Source organism: Syzygium oleosum, unplaced genomic scaffold (assembly GCF_021117445.2).
Source record: "Syzygium oleosum isolate NSW1041296 unplaced genomic scaffold, Sole_v2.1 Sole_v2.18, whole genome shotgun sequence".
Classification (NCBI taxonomy): domain Eukaryota; kingdom Viridiplantae; phylum Streptophyta; class Magnoliopsida; order Myrtales; family Myrtaceae; genus Syzygium; species Syzygium oleosum.
In genome coordinates this window covers 171945-192029 of record NW_026607502.1, presented here as the reverse complement: position 1 = coordinate 192029, position 20085 = coordinate 171945, and the positions used below count along the sequence as shown (strand labels likewise).

The 20085-nt window shown below is 41.0% G+C and overlaps 2 protein-coding genes, 2 long non-coding RNA genes and 1 pseudogene across 4 annotated transcripts; all 5 read right to left on the bottom strand.

The window, feature by feature from the left end:
* Nucleotides 1-723: 723 nt before the first annotated feature.
* On the bottom strand, nt 724-3439 carry LOC130140411 (E3 ubiquitin-protein ligase CSU1-like). The gene is made up of 2 exons (XM_056319735.1): nt 3061-3439; nt 724-1568 (listed from the first exon to the last, which is right to left on the bottom strand). The coding sequence occupies exons 1-2, from the start codon at nt 3297-3299 to the stop codon at nt 893-895; spliced, it is 915 nt and encodes a 304-aa protein (XP_056175710.1). The 5' UTR covers nt 3300-3439; the 3' UTR covers nt 724-892.
* Nucleotides 3440-6654: 3215 nt separating this feature from the next.
* Nucleotides 6655-7349, bottom strand: LOC115661558 (calcium-binding protein PBP1-like). Its single transcript, XM_030583808.2, has one exon. It carries the CDS (start codon nt 6996-6998, stop codon nt 6657-6659), a length of 342 nt encoding a protein of 113 aa, XP_030439668.2. The 5' UTR covers nt 6999-7349; the 3' UTR covers nt 6655-6656.
* Nucleotides 7350-9203: 1854 nt separating this feature from the next.
* Nucleotides 9204-12152, bottom strand: LOC130134604 (G-type lectin S-receptor-like serine/threonine-protein kinase At1g11330; annotated as a pseudogene).
* A 2450-nt stretch (nt 12153-14602) lies between these two features.
* Nucleotides 14603-15283, bottom strand: LOC130134557 (uncharacterized). Its single transcript, XR_008818431.1, has 2 exons — nt 15150-15283; nt 14603-15066 (listed from the first exon to the last, which is right to left on the bottom strand). It is a non-coding gene; the product is annotated as an uncharacterized LOC130134557 (long non-coding RNA).
* A 530-nt stretch (nt 15284-15813) lies between these two features.
* Nucleotides 15814-17911, bottom strand: LOC130134590 (uncharacterized). Its single transcript, XR_008818430.1, has 3 exons — nt 16537-17911; nt 16048-16437; nt 15814-15970 (listed from the first exon to the last, which is right to left on the bottom strand). It is a non-coding gene; the product is annotated as an uncharacterized LOC130134590 (long non-coding RNA).
* Between the last annotated feature and the right edge of the window lie 2174 nt (nt 17912-20085).

The window sequence follows — 20085 nt, the reverse complement described above, 5'->3', positions numbered from 1 at the left end:
GTTAAATAATGAAGCACAAGGGGGCCTTGGCCTCTATGTTTCAAGCGAGATCGTCGCAAATGGTATCAGAACATGAATCCTCATGATGTGAAGAATGAGCGGCATATGCAGTGAGTTGGTCTTTGATAGAGCGGCAGATTGACTTAAGTGAAATTCTCTGTTTTTCTTCCTTTGTGATGGGTACATTTTCTGATGCATCGCTCCAAACCCAAAAAATGTGGAAGACTACTTCCGCTACAGGTTTAATCTCAGCTATAACTGTACGATGTCACATCTATGACTGGACGCCCACTGACCTATATCACTCACACCAAATACCAAGCGAAAAATTACCTATGCCTTTGATTCTTTGTAGGCTTTATCTTCGATTTTAGCTCACGATCTCAACTGGCAAAAACAAACCACGACTAGCTGTGGTTTGAGCTTTCAAATTTGATTTGGATTTTTTTTTTTAGAGAAAAGTGAGATGGCGAGGCGTCGGATTCAAAAATTTCCACATTCGACCCGACATAAATTTTCCGACGTCTAAAATCTACGAAGGGCAAGATCAATACTTGATCAACGCTTTTCAAAGATGCAAGGTACTAGATAGCCAAAATGTTCACTTAAATCCTCAATTGACTAAGGCTTACAATGTCAATTCTTGAGTCGGCACTTACCCAACACAGAAGTATTAGGACTAAATTGAGAATTGATAACACAGTTCAAGACAATCTGGTGCACTTAGGATAAAACAATTCATTTGATGGGTACATTTACAACACCATCTTCAACAAAAAGGATGCAGAGCACAACTGGATATCTTAATTAAGAGAAATTCGAAATTAGCCAGCCCCATTTTCCTCTAAGAAAATAAACATGTTGGCTGAGACAAAACTTAAAATATCAAGATTCAGGTCTTCATTGCAGGTCTCACCAGCCCTAATCCTGAACCACTCCCCAAATGTTTGAAGTCAGTCGCTTCAAGATGATCCCCATGAGCAGAGAAACCCGTCCCGCCCTTTTCCAACTTCACCAAATTCCTCTCTTTACACGGCTTATCGCAAACAAGACAAACCTTATCGACAACAATAAACTTCTCTGCACATTTCTTGCAGTAGACATGCCCACAGGAGCTAAGCACAGATAGTGACACCGTGTTGGTCAATGTGACCTTGCAGCTAGGGCATATATATGTCTTGTCCAGGGAGTTGGCTTTCTTCTTCTCACTGGTGTCTTCTATGAAGCAAATAGGAAAAAGGGTCTTCAGCTTTAGTTTCTCATTGCCTTCTGGGCAGACTGTGCTGGTGGATGGTGCGTCTACCTTAAGAGGAGCTTCTGGAGTAGCTGAGGGCAGCCAAAATGCCTTCATGGTTCGAAGTGCTTCCTCCTCATAAGAAGTAACCTTGACACTGTTTGCACCATGGAAGCCATTCTTGTCTCGGCTGTGATTTTTATCAGTGTATTGAGGTACCGCACCATGATTTTGTTGATCGAATGCATCTAGTTCCCTAGCTTTCTGCAGCGTTAGCCTCTCTTCTTCCTCTTCTTTCTCATGCTTCTGCTGAGCTTCATGAGCAGCTAGTTTTCTGCCAGTTCAAGAAGACTTTTAGCACGGAACCAGTAATAGGGAGGAAAAGGTAACAATAAAATGTTGGATGTCAAATGATATCTACAGTCTTTTTTCCCACAGTTAAAAAGATCAAATCACTCAGATAGTTGTAAATCCAGATAGTATGGTTGGCTATAGAAAACTCCCACTTTCTTTTTTTAAGTCTCGATCGAGCATCTCTTGTTGTACATAATTCTTTTCCCAGAGGCACCAGCACTTAATGCTCCTATCTCATCAAGGCAATGATCGGGAGACTTCTAGTGATTCAGACAGGAATTAAATACCACAGAAAGCATGTTACTGAATTATCTTTTGACGAGGGGACAGCTCAGATGTCAGCGAACATTAAAGTGTCAACCCCTACCATCAACCAAGTGGTTGGAAAATAATTCATCTTGCTCTCTGAACCAGCCATAAGAATTTTAAATTACTTCTGGGTCAATAGAAGAACCTATATATCCCAGCAAAAGCCACCACAATCCCTCTCCCTCCACACCACAGACTTCTTTCTCACATGAAAGCCCATGCACATACAGTGGCACAGATGCACAAAGATGGAAAAGGGATATGCTCTTACAAAATTATGACAATGCCCACTCAACAACCTTCCACAAGCCAAGTAATGCCCATGCCCAAAGGCTCAGATAACCAACAGTTCAGGACTCTGATTGCTATAAAAATTAAGCTCCTACCTGAGGAAGACCTATCATGGGGACCAATAACCTCTAGCTACGCCTTCGGCAATCCAATACTCTCGAACACAGTAGAAAGTGACATCTTTAAAGACTGAGCTGTTGATCCCAATTAGTATAGTTAAGTTGTCCAAGTAGTAGCGCCGACTCATTAGATCGAACAGGAAAAAAAAAAAAATTCCGCAAGCTCTCCGTGAACACTGACATAAGTATTTACGGACCAAGTTAAAGAGACACAAAACAGCCAACATTGCTAGAGGTCTCAACTGGACTGTGATATGGTTCAACATATCAATCGACTCTCTTGAACCGTCAACCAAGCTTCAAGTCTTATATGCCCAAACCGTTCAAAATACAATTTACGCAAAGAAAAGATTCCTACAGCACAAAAAGTACATATTCAAGAATCAAACTTTGACCCGTCAGAACGCCAAGCAGGGAACCCAACGAGCTGAATTCCATTTCCGGACATCGGACTACCCTTTAAGGACACTAATTGCCCAAAACCCAAATACCATTCCACTTTAAAACCCTAAATTTGACGAAAACCAAGCACACGCCCCGCACGATCTCGGACCCAAGCAGGAATCGAACGAGCTGAATTTCAAATTCGGACACCTGAATACCCTTTAAAGACACTAAAAGCCCAAAACCCCAAAAAATTCCATTCCCCTTCAAAACCCTAGATTCGACGGACGGAGAAAACCAAGCACACGCCGCCGACGGAACCCGGACGAATCCACACGCGGGGGGCGAACCCCCAGAGGGGGACCCTACCTCTGGATGTCCTTCTTCTGGGAGAGGAGGGAGCGGAGGATGCACTCCTTGCAGAAGACGTGGCCCTTGAGGCAGCAGAGGGGGTCGACGAAGGGCTTGAGGCAGAGGGAGCAGGCGTCGAAGGGCTTGATGGAGTCCCGCCCCAGGCGCTCCCGCTGGGTGCCGTACCCGAGCTTCCGCTTCTCGTCGTACGTGAAGAAGGCGAGGTCGTTGTTGTTCTTCGAGTGCCGCTGAGGCATCGCGCCCGCCTTCTCCGAAAGTGTTTAAGAGAGAAAGAGAGAGAGAGAGAGAGAGAGAGGGGGACGATGGATTGAGGAACAAGAAGGTGATGCAGAGAATGAAATTTGGGGATGAAATCGGTGCCCTACAGACATTGAATCGCGAACCGTCTTATAGAAGTCGCTTTTCCCTTTCTGTCCCCCCCGCTTTCGGGAAGATTTTCATTGATACCACGAAAAAACCCGGCGATATACCAAATTTATCTCAAATTAATTTTTGGGTCAAATTAATTTATCTCAGAGACGCTAATGATGACACCCATTCTGTTTCTTTGTTTTTTTTTTATTTTTCTATTTCCGACAACAGGTTTGAAATAGAAGTCCGTTTGGCAACGCAATTTCAACTTTTTTTTATTTATGAGATAAATTTTAAGCCCGGAAATAGATTTGGAACAGAAATGAGAAGTAGATTTTTTTTATTTTTCTATTTTTGGAATAGAAACAGAAATAATAGCTCTCTTTATTGCTTGCCCTCGCCGCCTCCCACCACGCCGGTCGTACGCTGCCCGCTGCCCGCCAACCGTCCGCCGCCCGCCGGCCATCCGAGGAACAAAAATTTAAGAATAACATACCAAACGAATTTCTATTCTAGGAACAAAAAATTTCTGTCGTTATTGAACGCTACTTTTTGCTCAGAAACTCATTAAGGAAATAGAAATAGATTTTTTTTTATTTCTAGCCAAAAATAGAACCGGAGAAGAGAATGGTTATCATTCGCGTTTTAAAAATTTCAAATTTGTACATTTATGCCAAATTTACCCCCAAACTGATATGGATTTTCATGTGTCATTCAACTTAATATTTTCAAGGTAAGATTTGATGGAAGCTAATGGAGGGTAAATATGAATTTTTGGTGACTCAAAAATTAGTTTAGGATATATTTATTACAACTGTACCAGTTTGATGTTTTTAATGATCCACAAATTAGTTTGGTGTAAATATATCGTACGTAAACCTGTTTAGATTTTTCGTGATATTGATCCTTTCATTTAAAGGCAATCTCAAGCATTGTTTTGTTGTAGCATTAACGTGTAAATAGCTCAGTTCAAGAAAGTGTTTTGAGTAAAAGTACATTGGGTGAAAGTAATTGAGATTAGTATGCTATAATTGAAAAAAGGGTTAATACCACGAAAAACCCTAAACTGGTATACTTGTGACACATTTACCCCAAACTATTTTTTTGACCATAAAAAACCCCAAACTTGTACATATGTGACAATTTTACCATGAACTATTTTTTTGACCACCAAAAACCCCAAACTGGTACACCTGTGACAATTTTACCCTGAACTTAGCACAAAAAATCCCAAACTGGTATATATGTGACAATTTTACCCTGAATTAAAATTTTAATATTATTTTTTATTTTTTTCGAATTTTTATTTATTTTTTATTCTTTTCTTTTCTTTTTTTTTTTCATCTTCAACCTCTGGCCGGTCGCCGGTCCGGCGACCGGCCAGAGGCGTAAGCCGGCGAGGGCGACCCTCGCCTACGTCGGGCGAGGGCCGCCCTCGCCGCGCGTCGGGCGAGGACCATCCTCGCCAGCCCAGGGCAAGGGCGACCCTCACCCGACTCAGGCGAGGGCGGCCCTTGCCGGCTTCCGCCTCTGGCCGGTCACCGGACCGGCGACCGGCCAGAGGTTGAAGGTGAAGGAAAAAAAAAAAAAGAAAAGAAAAGAAAAGAAAAAAGAAAAAATTCAAAAAAATTCAAAAAAATAATATTAAAAATTAGTTCGGGGTAAAATTGTCACATGTGTACCAGTTTGGGGTTTTTTGTGGTATGTTCGGGGTAAAATTGTCACAGGTGTACCAGTTTGGGATTTTTTATGGTCAAAAAAATAGTTTGGGGTAAATGTGTCACAAGTGTACCAGTTTAGAGTTTTTCGTGGTATTAACCCTTGAAAAAAATACATTAGAACGCAATTTTGGTATAATTGTCGTTTGGGAAAACAAAAATATCTCAAAAGCCTTTTGATATTCCAATGCAACAAATTTAAGCTTTTTACTTTTCAATTTGCTTAAAATTTGGAAAAAAAATAATGACTGCAATTTTGTTTTTCAATTTGAATGATGAAATGGAAATGTAAAAGAACCATATTAATAAAATTATAAATGTAGGAAAAAATCAAATTTCCTTGTGGCTAAAAAAAAACAAATTGGACAAATGTAACAATGTGTTCAAATGGATTTGAATTTTTGGATTGAGGTAAAACTTCACTTTGGATCTTTGCAGATTTTTATCAATCAACTATTTGAATTTTAAATTATTTGATAAGGTGCTCGAACTCTTAAAAGTGGGAGAAGAAAGGCATGGGCAAAAAGCCTGACTAAAAATAGAAAAGCAATTGCTCCAACCCCAAATTCGGACGACTAGAGCTGACGTTTCCATTGGAGCCGACAAGAGTTTCGACGTAAGAAGCTTCACTGTCGCATTGATAAATTTCATTGCTCAAATTCCAATTACGATCTTCATCATTTAAGATTTTCAGTCTCGCAATTTATCTGATGGTTTACTTTGGCCAAAGATTTTCAACGTCAAACTCTTGCCAATACCGACAGGTATACCTACAGTTATTAACTCGATTCGATTGGAGAGATTAGGTAAGTCCCACAAATCTAGATTAGACAATTTTATTTGGTCAAATTAGATTAGACAATTCAAAAGTTCAAGAATTTACTTGGAATAAAAGTATTCATATTCAAGGATGGAAGGTGGAATTTTACCTTGGATCAATTTACCAATGGGTAATATTAGTCTACAAGAATTGATTTGCTAAAGTATTCTTCTGCACGTGGAGTTCAGTTTACATAGCCTCATCCTAAGTCCCATATGACGTGTATCCACGCCTTTTAAAATTTCTATTATCTTATAAAAATTGGAATAAAAAATAATTAGAATGTGTTTCTACTTGGATAAATCCCTAGCAGAAAGCTCATTAAATGAGTCACTTCCCTTAGCTTGCTCGAAGGAAAACAAATCGAAATATCTCGCGCGAATTAAGATAGGCTCAACCGATACAGATCTCAAAATGCCGAATTTGAATGTCTAGATGGTCTCGCCTTTCGTGAGAATGGTTCTATGCAAAATTCCGTATGTGCCGGACCAATATTCTTATCAACCCAAAATTTCATTTAGCATAAATGTATAGATTCTACGTCGCATCGTCTTGAAAATTAGACGGATGGTTCGTAATTGGAATAATTCGAGATAAACGAGTTGTGTAGGAAAGGAGAAAAAAGCAGTATCGGGACATACCGTCCCTAAATTATATCCAAAGTATGAAATGGTAGATCGATAGTAACAAGGCAATCGAAAAAGTCAAGAAGAATCAATGGCTTCCTCCAACATCTCCTTGGAACCCTTCATCAAGCCGGGGCTCAATCTGAACATGAGCACGCAGAACTCCTTCTCGTCCAAGGTCCCGTCCCCGTCGAGATCGCCTTCCCGCACCATCGACCTCGCGTCCTCGTCGGTCATGGCCTGCAACCCAAGCAGGGACGCCTTCCTCTTCAAGCTCTTCAGTGTGATCACCCGCTTCTCCTCGTCCATCAGTAGGCGGAACCCTTTGCTCAGCTCCTCCATGAACCCCCGCGCGCCCAGCCTCTCGACCATCACCGGGAAGAAGTCCTCGAACGCCACCGCCCCGTCTCGCGCCGCCATCTCTCTGTCGTTAGTTACGTTCGGAAAAAAAGCCGATGCGTGTGTGTGCACTCGGGTGTGATTTGGTTTGAGATGGGAAGATGGTTATTATAGAGGAACCTCACCTGAATTGCGCGTGTGCCGTGGAAAAGGTCTTGGAGGCCAAGGAAACTGGGGCATCAGTTGACAACCAAGGTACAGATCAGAGACACAGATGTCATGTGAAGATGGCTGCCGTCATTGGATGCTCATAAAGAGTTTCATGGGTTGTTTCTTTCTCTCTTGATGAACGAGAGAGAGAGCCCCAAGTTTCGTCGAAGTTGCGAGGGAAGGTGCGTTTTCACAGGTATCCATGGCAGAAGCAGAAGTTTCTGTCTTTACTTTTCCTTTTATTGCAGTTTGGGTTGGACGGCAATGCACGATAACGCCATTTCAAGCAATAACTTACACAGAGAGAGAGAGGGAGAGATTTGGTCAATATCTTAACAATGCAACTTTGCTTACGCCGTAACTTGTCTGTATTTGCCCAAACGTGTTGGTGGGAATACCAGACGCTTCTGGTAACTTTGCCAGAAATGTACAGATATATTTCCAGATGTACCGTACACTCAACGGGGGTTTGAACACGGCCCTATCTCTCTTGTTATTACGTGTGATATTTTCGCAAATACAAAATAAGAATACAAGCAATCCGAAAGGATTTCGTACCCCGGCTTTCCCGACCCATATGGCGTTCGGGGAAATTACCGAAAAAATCTTAAACATATCGTGTGGTGTCCAATTTAGTACTAAACTTTTTGATTGTGTTAATTTAGTTCCGACCTTTTGACAATTTGCTAATCTAATTCTTTCGGTCGATTTTGGCCAGAATTCTTTGACGTGAATGCCGATCATTCTACGTGACATGGCCGGCAGACGGTCAACATTGACATAAACAATTTTTTTAAAATTTTTTATGAATTTTTGTTATTCTATTAATTTTTTTCCTTTTATTTTCCTTTTTACTTTTGGCTAGCAAGGGCTACGAGCTCCTCGCTTGTAGCTGGCGAGGGCTGCAACGCGCATGCCTAGACCAGCCGAGGGTCGCTAGCCTTCGCCTATGGCCGAGAAGGAATTGCCTACCCAAAGTAAAAACCAAAAGAAAAGAAAAAGAAATAAAAGTACAGAAAAATTTAAAGAAATTGCAAAAATTGTCCAAATTAACGCTAGATGTGCATAGAATGTCCGGCATCTACATTAGCAATTTCTGGCTAAAATTGGGCCGGAAGGACTAGATTGACAAATTGCTGAAAGGTTTACGATCGAATTTGGCTGTCGTACAATAAATATATGATTTTTTCCATAATTTTCCCCAAGACCTTTTATCCTGACGATCAATTGCGGTCTTTCTATTTTTCTAAACCGTGTCACAGACGTCGAATACCAAACTTTTCATATACAAACTAGTAATATATAGGGGTCCCGCTAGCCTTATGGACTTGGGAAATGACCATGTAATCAACGGTTGTCTAAAATAATGGGAATATTTTTATCACAAGGTCTACTCTATCTTTCTCCTTAACTTACTTTTGGCGCACCATCTTGACCAGTTCCAAATTCCGATCGGTTGGTTCCCCGACCGTACTTGCCCCCGTGTGAATTTGCCGCTACGGAACGCCAACAAAATAAATATTGACATAAAAGTCCACAAGACAACTTCTGTTTCTTTTCGACAATCGGAAGTACTCACGGATTTTGTATGATTTTGTTATGTTTGCGTTCGGTTTCATCCGTCGAGGGACAATTATACAATCAGCCCTACGCCTACTGTGCGAAAATCCCTGACGTGGCATTCCGTTCTTCGCCAACCGTCCTGCATGGCATAGAGCAGCGTCGGCAATTTCCGGCGAAAATTGACAGGGAGGACTACTGAATTTGGATCCGTACTATAGGTTTAGGACTGCTTGGACAATTTCCCTCGTCCGTCAAGTAATTGGAGCACGCTAATACCATGAATGTGCTAATCTTCATGGAGGGTGATCTGTAGAGACTAATGAATGTGGTTTGTGCAGAACTACTTCCAATTTCCCTTCTTAATTGCATTTTGTGGCACACTAATTCACATTTTCCATCTCCATTGTTGTGAACTGGTTCTGATATATAACAGTCATTAAGAATCAAGTGAAGTTTAGTTTCCCAAATAATGAGTCATGAACCCTCCCCCTTCTATACAGTAATCGCATACTTTTACCGAGCTTCAACAATTGTATCGGTTAAATTGTTTACAGAACAGGGCTTCTGGTCCTGTTGAGTACTTGTGAATGCCGGTGGCTTCAGACTAGGAAGGTCGAGGATTTCGCCATTGAGCATCGATACAATGGTCGACATGGATGGCCTATCTTTCATATGTTCTTGCACGCACAGCAATCCCACATGAATGCACCTTAAAATAGCAATTTCATCACTCGGGGCATATATCACCGTGTCGACGAAAGCTGCCATGTTCTCCTCAGTCCACGATTTCCAAGCCTATAGACATTAGCAAAAGTCATAATGGAGCACGGAACAACTCAGAACTTTGAGTCACAATGCAAGTAGCAAGATAAGACTCACGAATCCTAGAAGACTCAAGGTCTGATCATCAGGATGGAAACTGGTGCAGCATCTTCCGCTTAAAATCTCTAATAACAGGACTCCGAAGCTATAGACATCGGATTTCTCTGAGAATCTACCGTGGATGACATATTCAGGTGACATATACCCACTGCATAATATTGCGATAAAATCGAACTTAAGTTTGTCGTAGAGCAATTTGAATAAGTAGGGGAAAGATGAGGGAATACTTACTATGTTCCAACTACTATTCTTGTTTTTGGTTGGTCTTGATTTCCTCCAAATATTCTTGCCAATCCAAAGTCCGACATCTTCGGATGAAGCCCTTCATCCAATAAGATGTTGCTGGCCTTCAAATCCCTATGTATGATTCTCAATCTGGAGTCTCTGTGAAGGTAAAGTATGCCCTGAGCGATTTCGGTGATTATACTCTGTTGCTTCCTCCAGTCGAGCTTATGACACGTGAGGGGATCTACATGAACGGTATCCAAAAGCAAAGGAAGAAGCATCGTGAATGAATAGTAAATCAGTGCATGAACTCTATCACTTTGGTTTTATTTTGTTTGATGCACATGCTACAGAAATGGAGCGAGCATGCTCATACCAAACAGAATCGCATCCAAACTTTTGTTCGGCAGATACTTGTATATCAATATCCTCTCATCTCCTTCGACACAGCATCCGTGTAGCCTGACAAGATTTCGGTGTTGGAGTTTCGAGATCACCATCACTTCGCTCATGAATTCTTGCAGGCCTTGTCTGGAGGCTCTCGATAATCTCTTGACAGCAATCTCCTGTCCATTTGGCATTTTCCCCTGAAAACAACCATACATATAAGCTTCAGAAGCATTTAGCAACCCCTAGTCAACCTCTTGAGAAGCTGAACCCTTACCTTATACACTGGACCAAAACCCCCCTGCCCAAGCAGATTGGACAAGTCGAAATTGTTTGTAGCAGTTACCAGCATACCGAAAGTGTAGAGCGGTAGGTCATGAAGTTTCATTTTCTCTGTCTCATCGAACGGCATATTAACACCAGAATACACCCGATATGCCTTCTCTCCTGTGGAGAGTAATAGCTCCATGCTTGCTGCTAGATACATAAGTTATAGTAAGTAACAAATACACTTCACCAGATTTTGGTGCATTCCAACACAACTGAGCAAAGATTGATCAACATGTGATTACCTTTCCTCTTGGCCATCCATCTGTGTAGGAAGAAAGAGAAGACAGAAGCAGCAACCGCTCCTGGGATCACCGTTGCAAGTATTATTACTTCCACTTTCCTGTTCTTATCTGCAATTTAAGAAGGCAAAAGTATACAAGACTGGAACAATTGAAACTCGACTCTAGAAGAACAATGAAAAACTGAATGAATGAACAAAGTGCAGCATACTCAGTTCTGAATCTGGCACACGAATGTAAAGATCGATTCCCCCTTCAGAGAACTTCTACATGTCAATCAAGTTTCTGGTCCATATCACGCAGCCGATCCCATTATTGTATGCATAAGCTATACAGGAACAATTAGCCAAGCAGCGATCTCCACATTCATCATCAAATGTAGATGACCACTCCGCAAAGTCCGGCACTTTCATGTTCTCCAACCTGAAAAACGCATCTGCTTTGCCAATTTCAAGACTATTGTTTGTCCTCTCACATTGCAGTGGTGTTCTCCTAACACATCCATTTGTCCAATTCCCAGCATTCCATTCCTCCTTGTTCTTCGGCTCAAAGCCTCTCACACAGCTGCAAATTGGTGAACTCTTCGGATTGCAAGACCCAAAGGAACCACAAGTTCCATAAACATCACATTCACTGTTTAAGGCTGACCATGAAATTTCCCAATCTTGCTTCCCATCATCCCAATATATCTGTACCAGGTTTCCTTCAGAATTCAATGCGAAGTTGGACAAGAGCGACTGGTTCACAAAATTATAAGTTAGATAAATAGTTCCTTCCTTTTCATCCACAAGATCGAAACCATAAAGATACACCAAACTCATGTCAGGGACTCCGATAAAAACTAGACCGTTCCAAGGCCCACTTCTCCAATATGGACTACCCATTTTCCAGATGAAAATTTCAGGGTTACTCTTGAGGGTTTAAACCTGCAGAGAAATTTCCAGCAGATGGATTGGAAGAGCTTTTCCAAGATCTAAGCACTTCCTTTCCTTCGCCATTGGTGATTTTCATGCTTGTCAAGAACGAGTCCGTGAGATGCCCAAAGCTCTCCCAAACAGTCACCGGACTGTTATTTCTCGAATCTATTTCTTGCAACACAAGGTTCCCAGAATCAAAGAGCTGCGCGCGAGTAGTGCTTTTGGCTGTTGTGATGCCTGACACGTTCGATGACCAGAGAACCTCATTCTGTCCGTTGGAGACCATGATGTTGCCGTCCTCAGATATCCTCACAGTCCCTGAGGAATCCTTGAGAGGCCTGTCTCGGTTGGCCACCCATATTACCGAAACAACAGAGACTTGGTTGTACCATATGGCCACATATCGATTGGCAGAATCCGGAGGGCTGAAGAATCCCAGCTTAAAGACGCTGCCTTCTGAAGTTACAGCATCCGGGTCTCTGATGAACTATGCCGGGGTGATGGAGTATGCGCAAGTGAGAAACTTCAGATGACACGAGACGAGGAAGAGAACAAGAACCAAGAAGCTTGTAATGCCAAGCAAAACCATTGATGTATCAGTTCCAGGTCTCTTCTTGCTTGTGATGAGCAAGAAGATGATTTTGGGAAGTCAAAGATTTGAGCTCACTTCAATTTATTGTCGAAACACATTTTGCACGAGGTCTGTTGCTTCTTTTCGGGAGGATTCGGAGCTGAGAACCGCACATTTTGATGACCTTCTTATATAGGCCAAGAATAGAGATGCTTTTTTCATGCCCATTTCTGCTGTTATTCAGCTTCAAGGACACAGACAAGAGGGTGCCGGTGGTTTAAACGTACCAAATCCGTAAGAAAGTTCGTAAGACCACAACTTCTAAAATCCGTAAGAAAGTTCTTGAGACCACAACTTCTAAATTGCGTAGATTTTTTTTACCAAAAAAAAAAATTACATAAATTCTCTTTTGCTATTTGGCATTGGGTAAATGACACAAATAATCCCTCAACTTTGGCTCAATGTGCAATGCAATGTGGTCCCCGAACTTTAAATTTATTCAATGTGGTCCCAGAAATTTAGCTTAATGTGCAATGTCGTCCATGAACTTTTAATTTGTTCAATGTAGTCCCTGGACCTTTGGTTCATGTTCAATTTAGTCCCTAAACTGTATGAAAATGTTAAGTGTTGTCCTCGAGCTTGAATTAATGGAAGGACAACAATGAACATTTTCACACAGTCTAAGGACTAAATTGAACATATATCAAAGATTCATGGACCACATTGAACAAATTAAAAGTTCGGGGACCACATTGCACATTGGGCTAAAGTTTAGGAACCGTATTGAACAAATTTAAAGTTCGGGGACCACATTGCACATTGTGTCAAAGTTTAGGAACCATTTGTGTTATTATCCCTTTGGCATTTGCATATTTTACTTTAAAAGATTAACGTTTTCTGGCAATAGAAAAGTTTTCTGATAGGTGTATATAAACTATAAGTGTATGTTTATTTCACTAAAAATTTTATGATAAAATTTTTTTTCTATGAAAGTCATTTTCAAGGAAATTGGTTAGTTTTTATTTGTTTGATGGTTTAGGGAAAGTGATTTCCTTATTGCTAAAGGAGCAGTAGTTTCCCTCCGATCTAAGCTTGTTGTTTGGTATTTAGTCTATGGAAAAATTTTCCGTTGATTGATTAGTTTTCCATCATCCAAACACTAGAAAGGTGGAAAACAATATCTTATAAATAGTTTTCCTTTAGACAAATGGACCCTAAACGTTGATATCATCCGTATATAGTTTATCGCAGAAAATGAATGATTTGAAAAATATTTTCCTTAAAATGATCATTTGAAATTATTAGGTAATGAGAAATATTTTCATTATCAACAACAATTTATGTTTAAACATTCTTATGGACGATGAAAATTTTCTTTGTTCAGTGTAAATATGTCACATAGATACAAGTTTGAGATTTTTAATATCGCAAGAAAAAGTTTAGGGTAACTATATGATAGTGGGCATAGTTCGGAGTTTTTGATGTCACAAAAAATGATAAGTATAAATGTGTCACAGTTGACATAGTTTTGGGGTTTTTTGTGGCTTTTTCCTTATTTTTAGTTTTGCCTTTAACCCATTTGCAGAAGGGAAAAAGCCACAAAAAACTCCAAAGTATGCCCATCGTGATACATTTACCATGAACTCTATTTTGTGACATTAAAAACTCCAAACTATGCCCACTAAAACACATCCATCCTAAACTTTTTTTGTGATATAAAAAATCCTAAATTTGTACCTATGTGACGAATTACTCTCCGTCAAGTTTCCTTTTCGCCCAAAACAACTTCGTTTTTATTTCACTTAAGTCTTGTGGCTACCATGTAAACACCGTTTGCTTTCTGACGTCTATGTAGGCAAATTTTTAACACTTTTCATTGACAAAACTTTGATGGAGGGTTAATGTGTCATATAGATATAAGTTTAGGATTTTTTGTATCACAAAAGAAATTAAAGTTTAAGGCAATTGTGTCACAGTAGGCATAATTTAAGGTTTTTGGTGATTTTTGCCTTTTTAAGTAATGATGGATATCAGATAAAGTAAAGATTCAATTGATGCACTCAATCCGTCAAATGAATGAGACAATCCTTACGAAGGGTATGGTGTAATCAGACTAATTTCTCATTCGGTAACACTGGAGGGAAGTACGTCACACTGATTTGCCTTTTTCTTTCTACATTTTGTGAACGATTCTCATAACAGTCATAGGAAACGTGAAGATTAGTTTCTCCTTCTATGCTGCAGCTGGAGAGCTTCAGGAGCCTTGTTATCTTGAATATCTATCCGCATTATGATGGGAATATCTTCTAACTCAACTTCGTCGAATGTCTAGCGAATACTTCTGGAATGGCCCTCTTAGGAATCACTCAGTAGATTACTACTTTGCAATAATTGCTATTCTGCGTGAATTACTTACAGATGTGTCTGTTTGACGGATAAGTTTTTAAAGAAAGCACTCGTACATAAATTTGAAGAACAATGATTCATGCCGAATTACATGTACAATTCCCAGTAATTTCCTGCTTTTATCGAGGTTCGACAATTGTAACAGTTAGATTGTTAACAGAACACGGCTTCTGATCCTGTTGAGTATAAACATCAGCCTGAGTGCTTGTGAATGCCGGTTGCTTCGGGCTAGGAAGGTCGAGAATTTCACTATTAAGCATCGATATGACAGTTGACATGGATGGCCTATCTCGCATATGTTCTTGCACGCACAACAATCCCACATGAATACACCTTAAAATGGCAATTTCATCACTTGGGGCATATATCACCGGGTCGACGAAAGCTGCCATGTTCTCCTCAGTCCACGATTTCCAAGCCTATAGACATTAGCAAAGTCATAATGGAGCCCGGAACAACCCAGAACTTTGAGTCACAATGCAAGTAACAAGATAAGACTCACGAATCCTAGAAGACTCAAGGTCTGATCGTCGGGATGGAAACTGGTGCAGTGTCTTCCGCTTAAAATCTCTTATAACAGGACTCTGAAGCTATATACATCGGATTTCTCTGAGAATCTACCATGAATGGCATATACAGGTGACATATATCCGCTGCATATTTTGCAATAGAATTAGATTTAAGTTCTTCAAAGAGCAATGTGAATTAGTTGGGAATAAAGGAGGGAATACGTACAATGTTTCAACTACTATTCTTGTTTTGGCTTGGTCTTGATTTCCTCCAAATATCCTCGCCAATCCAAAGTCTGATATCTTTGGATTAAGCTCTTCATCCAATAAGAAGTTGCCGGCCTTCAAATCCCTACGTATGATTCTCGGTCTGGAGTCTCTGTGAAGGTAAAGTATGCCTCGAGTGATTTCGGTGATTATACTCTGTCGCTTCCTTCAATCGACCTCATGACACACGAGGGGATCTACAGGAACAGTATCAAAAGCAAAGCAAGAAACACGGTGAATGATTAGCTAATCAATGGCATGAACTCTAGCATTTTGGTTTTATTTTGTTCAATGCTCATGCTACAGTAAAACAATATGGCACGAGTATGTTCTTACCGAACAGAATCGCATCCAAACTTTTGTCTGGCGGATACTCGTATATCAGTATCATCTCGTCTCCTTCGATACAGCATCCAAGTAGCCTGACGAGATTTCAGTGTTGGAGTTTCGAGATCGCCACCACTTCGTTCATGAATTCTTCCAGGCCTTGTCCGGAGGCTTGCAATAATCTCTTGACAGCAATCTCCTGTCCATTTGGCATTTTCCCCTGAAAGCAACCATACATATAAGCTTCAAGAGCATTTAGACAGCACTAGTCAATCACTTCAGAAGCTGAACCAGTACCTTATACACTGGACCAAAACCCCCTTGCCCGAGCAGATTGGATGAGTCGAAATTGTCTGTAGCAATTACCAGCATACCGTAAGTGTAGAGCGGTAGGTTCTGAAGTTTCATCTTCTTTATCTCATCGACCGGCATATTTCCACCAGAATACACTCGATATGCCTTCTCTCTTCTGGAGAGTAATAATTCCTTGCTTGCAGCTAGATACAAAAGTTATAGTAAGTAACAACCTCTTGACCGGGTTTCGGTGCATTCCAACACAACTGAGCAGACTGTTCATCATGCGTTTACCTTTACTCTTAGCCATGCATCTGCATAGGAAGAAAGTGAAGACAACCGCTCCTGTCATCACCATTGCAAATATAATTACTTTCACGTTCCTGTTCTTATCTGCAAATTAAGAATGGAAATGTTTACAAACCGGAACTATTGAAACTCGACTCTTGAAGGACAATGAATAATTGAATGAATGAGCAAAGTGCAGCATACTCAGTTCTGAATCTGCCGCACGAATGTAAAGATCGATGCCACCTTCGGAGAACTTCTGTATATCAATCAAATTTCCTGTCCATATCATGCAGCCGAGCCCATAAAAGTATGCAAAAGCTATGCAGGAACAATTAGCAAAGCAGCGATCTCCGCAATTATCCCCACTTGACCACTCTGCAAAGTGGGGGACTTTTATGTTCTCCAACCTGAAAAACCCATCTGCTTTGCCAATTTCGGGACTACTGTTTGTCATCTCTCATTGTATTTGTGTTATCCCAACACATCCACTTGTCCAATTTCCGGCATTCTATTCCATTACGTTCTTCGGCTCGAAGCCTCTCAAACAGCTGCATATCGGTGAACTCTTCGGATTGCAAGACCCGAAGGAACCACAAGTTCCATAAACATCACATTCACAGTTTAAGGCTGACCATGAAATGTGACAATTTTGCTTCGCATCATCCCAGTATTTCTGTACCAGGTTTCCTTCAGGATTCAATGCAAAGTTGGACAAGAATGACTGGTTAACAACAGTGTAAGTAAGATAAATAGTTCCTTCCTTGTCATCCGCAAGAGTGAAGCCTTTAAGATACACCAAACTCATATCTGGGACTCCAATGAAAACTAGACCATTCCAAGGCCCGCTTCTCCAATACGGACTACCCATTTTCCAGATTAAAACTTCAGGAATATTCTGAGTGTCTAAACCTGCAGAAAAATTCCCAACAGATGGATCGGAAGAGCTTTTCCAAGATCTAAGCGCTTCCTTTCCTTCGCCATTGGTGATTTTCACGCTCGGCAAGAAGGAGTCCGTGGGATTCCCAAAACTCTCCCAAACAGTCACTGTACTGTTATTGCTTGAATGATCTATTGCAACAACAGGTTCCCCGTGTCAAAAAGCTGCGCGCGAGTAGTGCTATTTGCCATTGCGATGCCTGACAGGTTCGACGACCAGAGAACCTCATTCTGTCCATTGGAGACCACGTTGTTGCTGTCCTCACATATCTTCACAGTCCCTGAGGAATCCTTGAGAGGCTTGTCTCGGTTGGCCACCCAAATTACCGAGACAACAGAGACTTGGTTGTACCATATGGCCACATATCGATTGGCAGGACCCAGAGAGCTGAAGAATCCCAGCCTAAAGACGCTGCCTTCTGAAGTTACAGCATCCGGGTCTCTGATGAACTGTGTTGGGGTGATGTTGTCTGTGCTATATCCTGGAGCTAGTGCTATAATAAATTGGAAGAATTGGCCACAGCAACAAGTAACTTTACCGACACTAATAAGCTAGCGCAGGGTGGTTTTGGGCCAGTATACAAGGTAACAATTTATCGTGCAAAGGGTAGTAACATCTTTTCCCTTTTCTAATTTCCTCGACTCACGAGTCCTTGCATGCAGGGGAGACTGTCAAATGGCAAAGAAATAGCAGTCAAAAGACTATCGAAAGCTTCAGGACAAGGGTTCCAGGAATTCATGAATGAAACGGAGGTCATTTCTAAGGTCCAACATCGAAATCTTGTCAGAATCCTTGGCTGTTGTGTCGAAAGAGATATGAATATAATAATCTATGAGTTCATGCCAAAAAAAAAGTCTTGACGCTTTTCTTTTTGGTAAGATATCTCTTCTTTTAATGTTTGTCGACTAATCCCACTTGACATTCTTAATGTCAGCCATGCATTGGACTCTACCGTGCTGACAAATAATTGTTATTTTCAGCTTGCATTTAAACTTCTTTCTGTGCATTTCACTCTATCCCAGTCACAAAATGATACAAATTGTCTGCATTTTGCTTATGTGGTCTATTCAGATCCACTCCAGCGCGAACATCTTGATTGGAGAAGGTTCAACATCATTGATGGAATCTGTTGAGCCCTACTGTACCTTCACCAGGACTCTAGACTAACGAGAATTCATAGAGATCCAAAGGCAAGTAATATCCTATTGGATGAAGAGCTCAATCCAAAAATTTCAGAATTTGGGATGGCAAGGATCTTTGTAGGCAACAAGATCGAGCATATACACGAAGAGTTGTGGGGACCGAGTTAGTACCTCTCTGCATTTTGGATTTGTAAGCTGTTACTGATGGAGAACTTTGATTCGTTTCCATAAACTGACATCACAGTAGTAAACTGACTCCAGTTTTATGCAGGCATGGAAGTTGCGGAAAGAAGACAATGCTCTAGGACTAGCAGACCCAAAAATATCTGTTAGATGCTTTGAAACAGAGGCTTTAAGGTGCATAAATGTGGTTCTTCTTTGCACACAACTTGCAAAAGATAGGCCCACCATTTCGACTGTCATTTCAATGCTCCACAGCAAAATTGCGGATCTTCCTAGTCCGTTCCAGCCTGCATACACCGAGAGGCAAGTAATTTGAGACACAGATATCTCCGAACAAAGCCAGAGTAGAGGTTCTATCAACAATAGTGAAGGCTGATGATGATGTTCTTTTATTTTTTTTTTTGTCTATCTTATTCTATTTTTCAACTCACTTTCAGACTTTTGCCTTGCCTCCTTTCAGAGCGTGAGAGTCAAAACTCACATATGAAACTAAACGTTCCCACCCCTAGCCCCTCTGCGGAGGTGGGGAATCGAATTCTCCACCTCCCCTTTCCCAAGTAGAAAGGTGGCCCGCTGGGGTAAACCCCAGTAATTAATGACAATGTTCTTGAAATGTACATTTTTCAGGGTTTTATTGTCCTCTCCATAACGAACGTGCGTGAGATGAGGATGCTCCACCGCCGGCAAGGGCATACAAGGTTCTCAAGCAGGTATTGCCTTGGAAGCCTTCCCACCACATTCCCTTCTCTGTCAAGGAATGCAAAGTGCAGGATGACCTCATTACGTACATACATGGAACCTTGGTTATAATTAGAAAATGAAAAGCTCCATTTTTTGCTAAACCTGAGTTCCTTTAGGATTTAACAGCATATATTGAAAAAGTTCTAGCTCAAACCATATGCTTATAAGTTGAGAAGTAATGACACATGGACAAACATTATTATAGCTATTAATCACGTGGATCTCATTACGAGTTTGCATATTTGGATAATGACAATATCGGTCCACTTAATGAGTTCATGTAATGTTTTTCTTATAAGTGGAGGACAATCCAATTACCACGCCCCGGCACAGTGCATTTACGAAGTGGGTCACCTTGGCACGGTCTGTGTTGTGCTCCCGCGCCAGCATGGTCCACTATTCAGGCCACAAGGATTTGGATCGTGGCTCGGGGACCCCGTTCAAGGATGCCAAGACCTAAGTTGGGTCACTGGGTGATCAAGTCCTGAGTCTAGGCTGTTGAGTACCTCGGTTATGCTTGCGAGGACCAGGGCTGGGCAAGGCACCATGACTGTTAATCCCGTGGGCGACTCAAAGTCTTTTGTCACACTCCAAATCCTCAAGAATAAGGATAATTACACGATCATCATGTCACCCAAAGTACGTAGCCTCAAACCTAACAATAACTCAACATAATATCGAGATATATATAATAAAAATTCATATGATTACAGGATTAGAGTTTTATAATATATCAAAAACTAAATA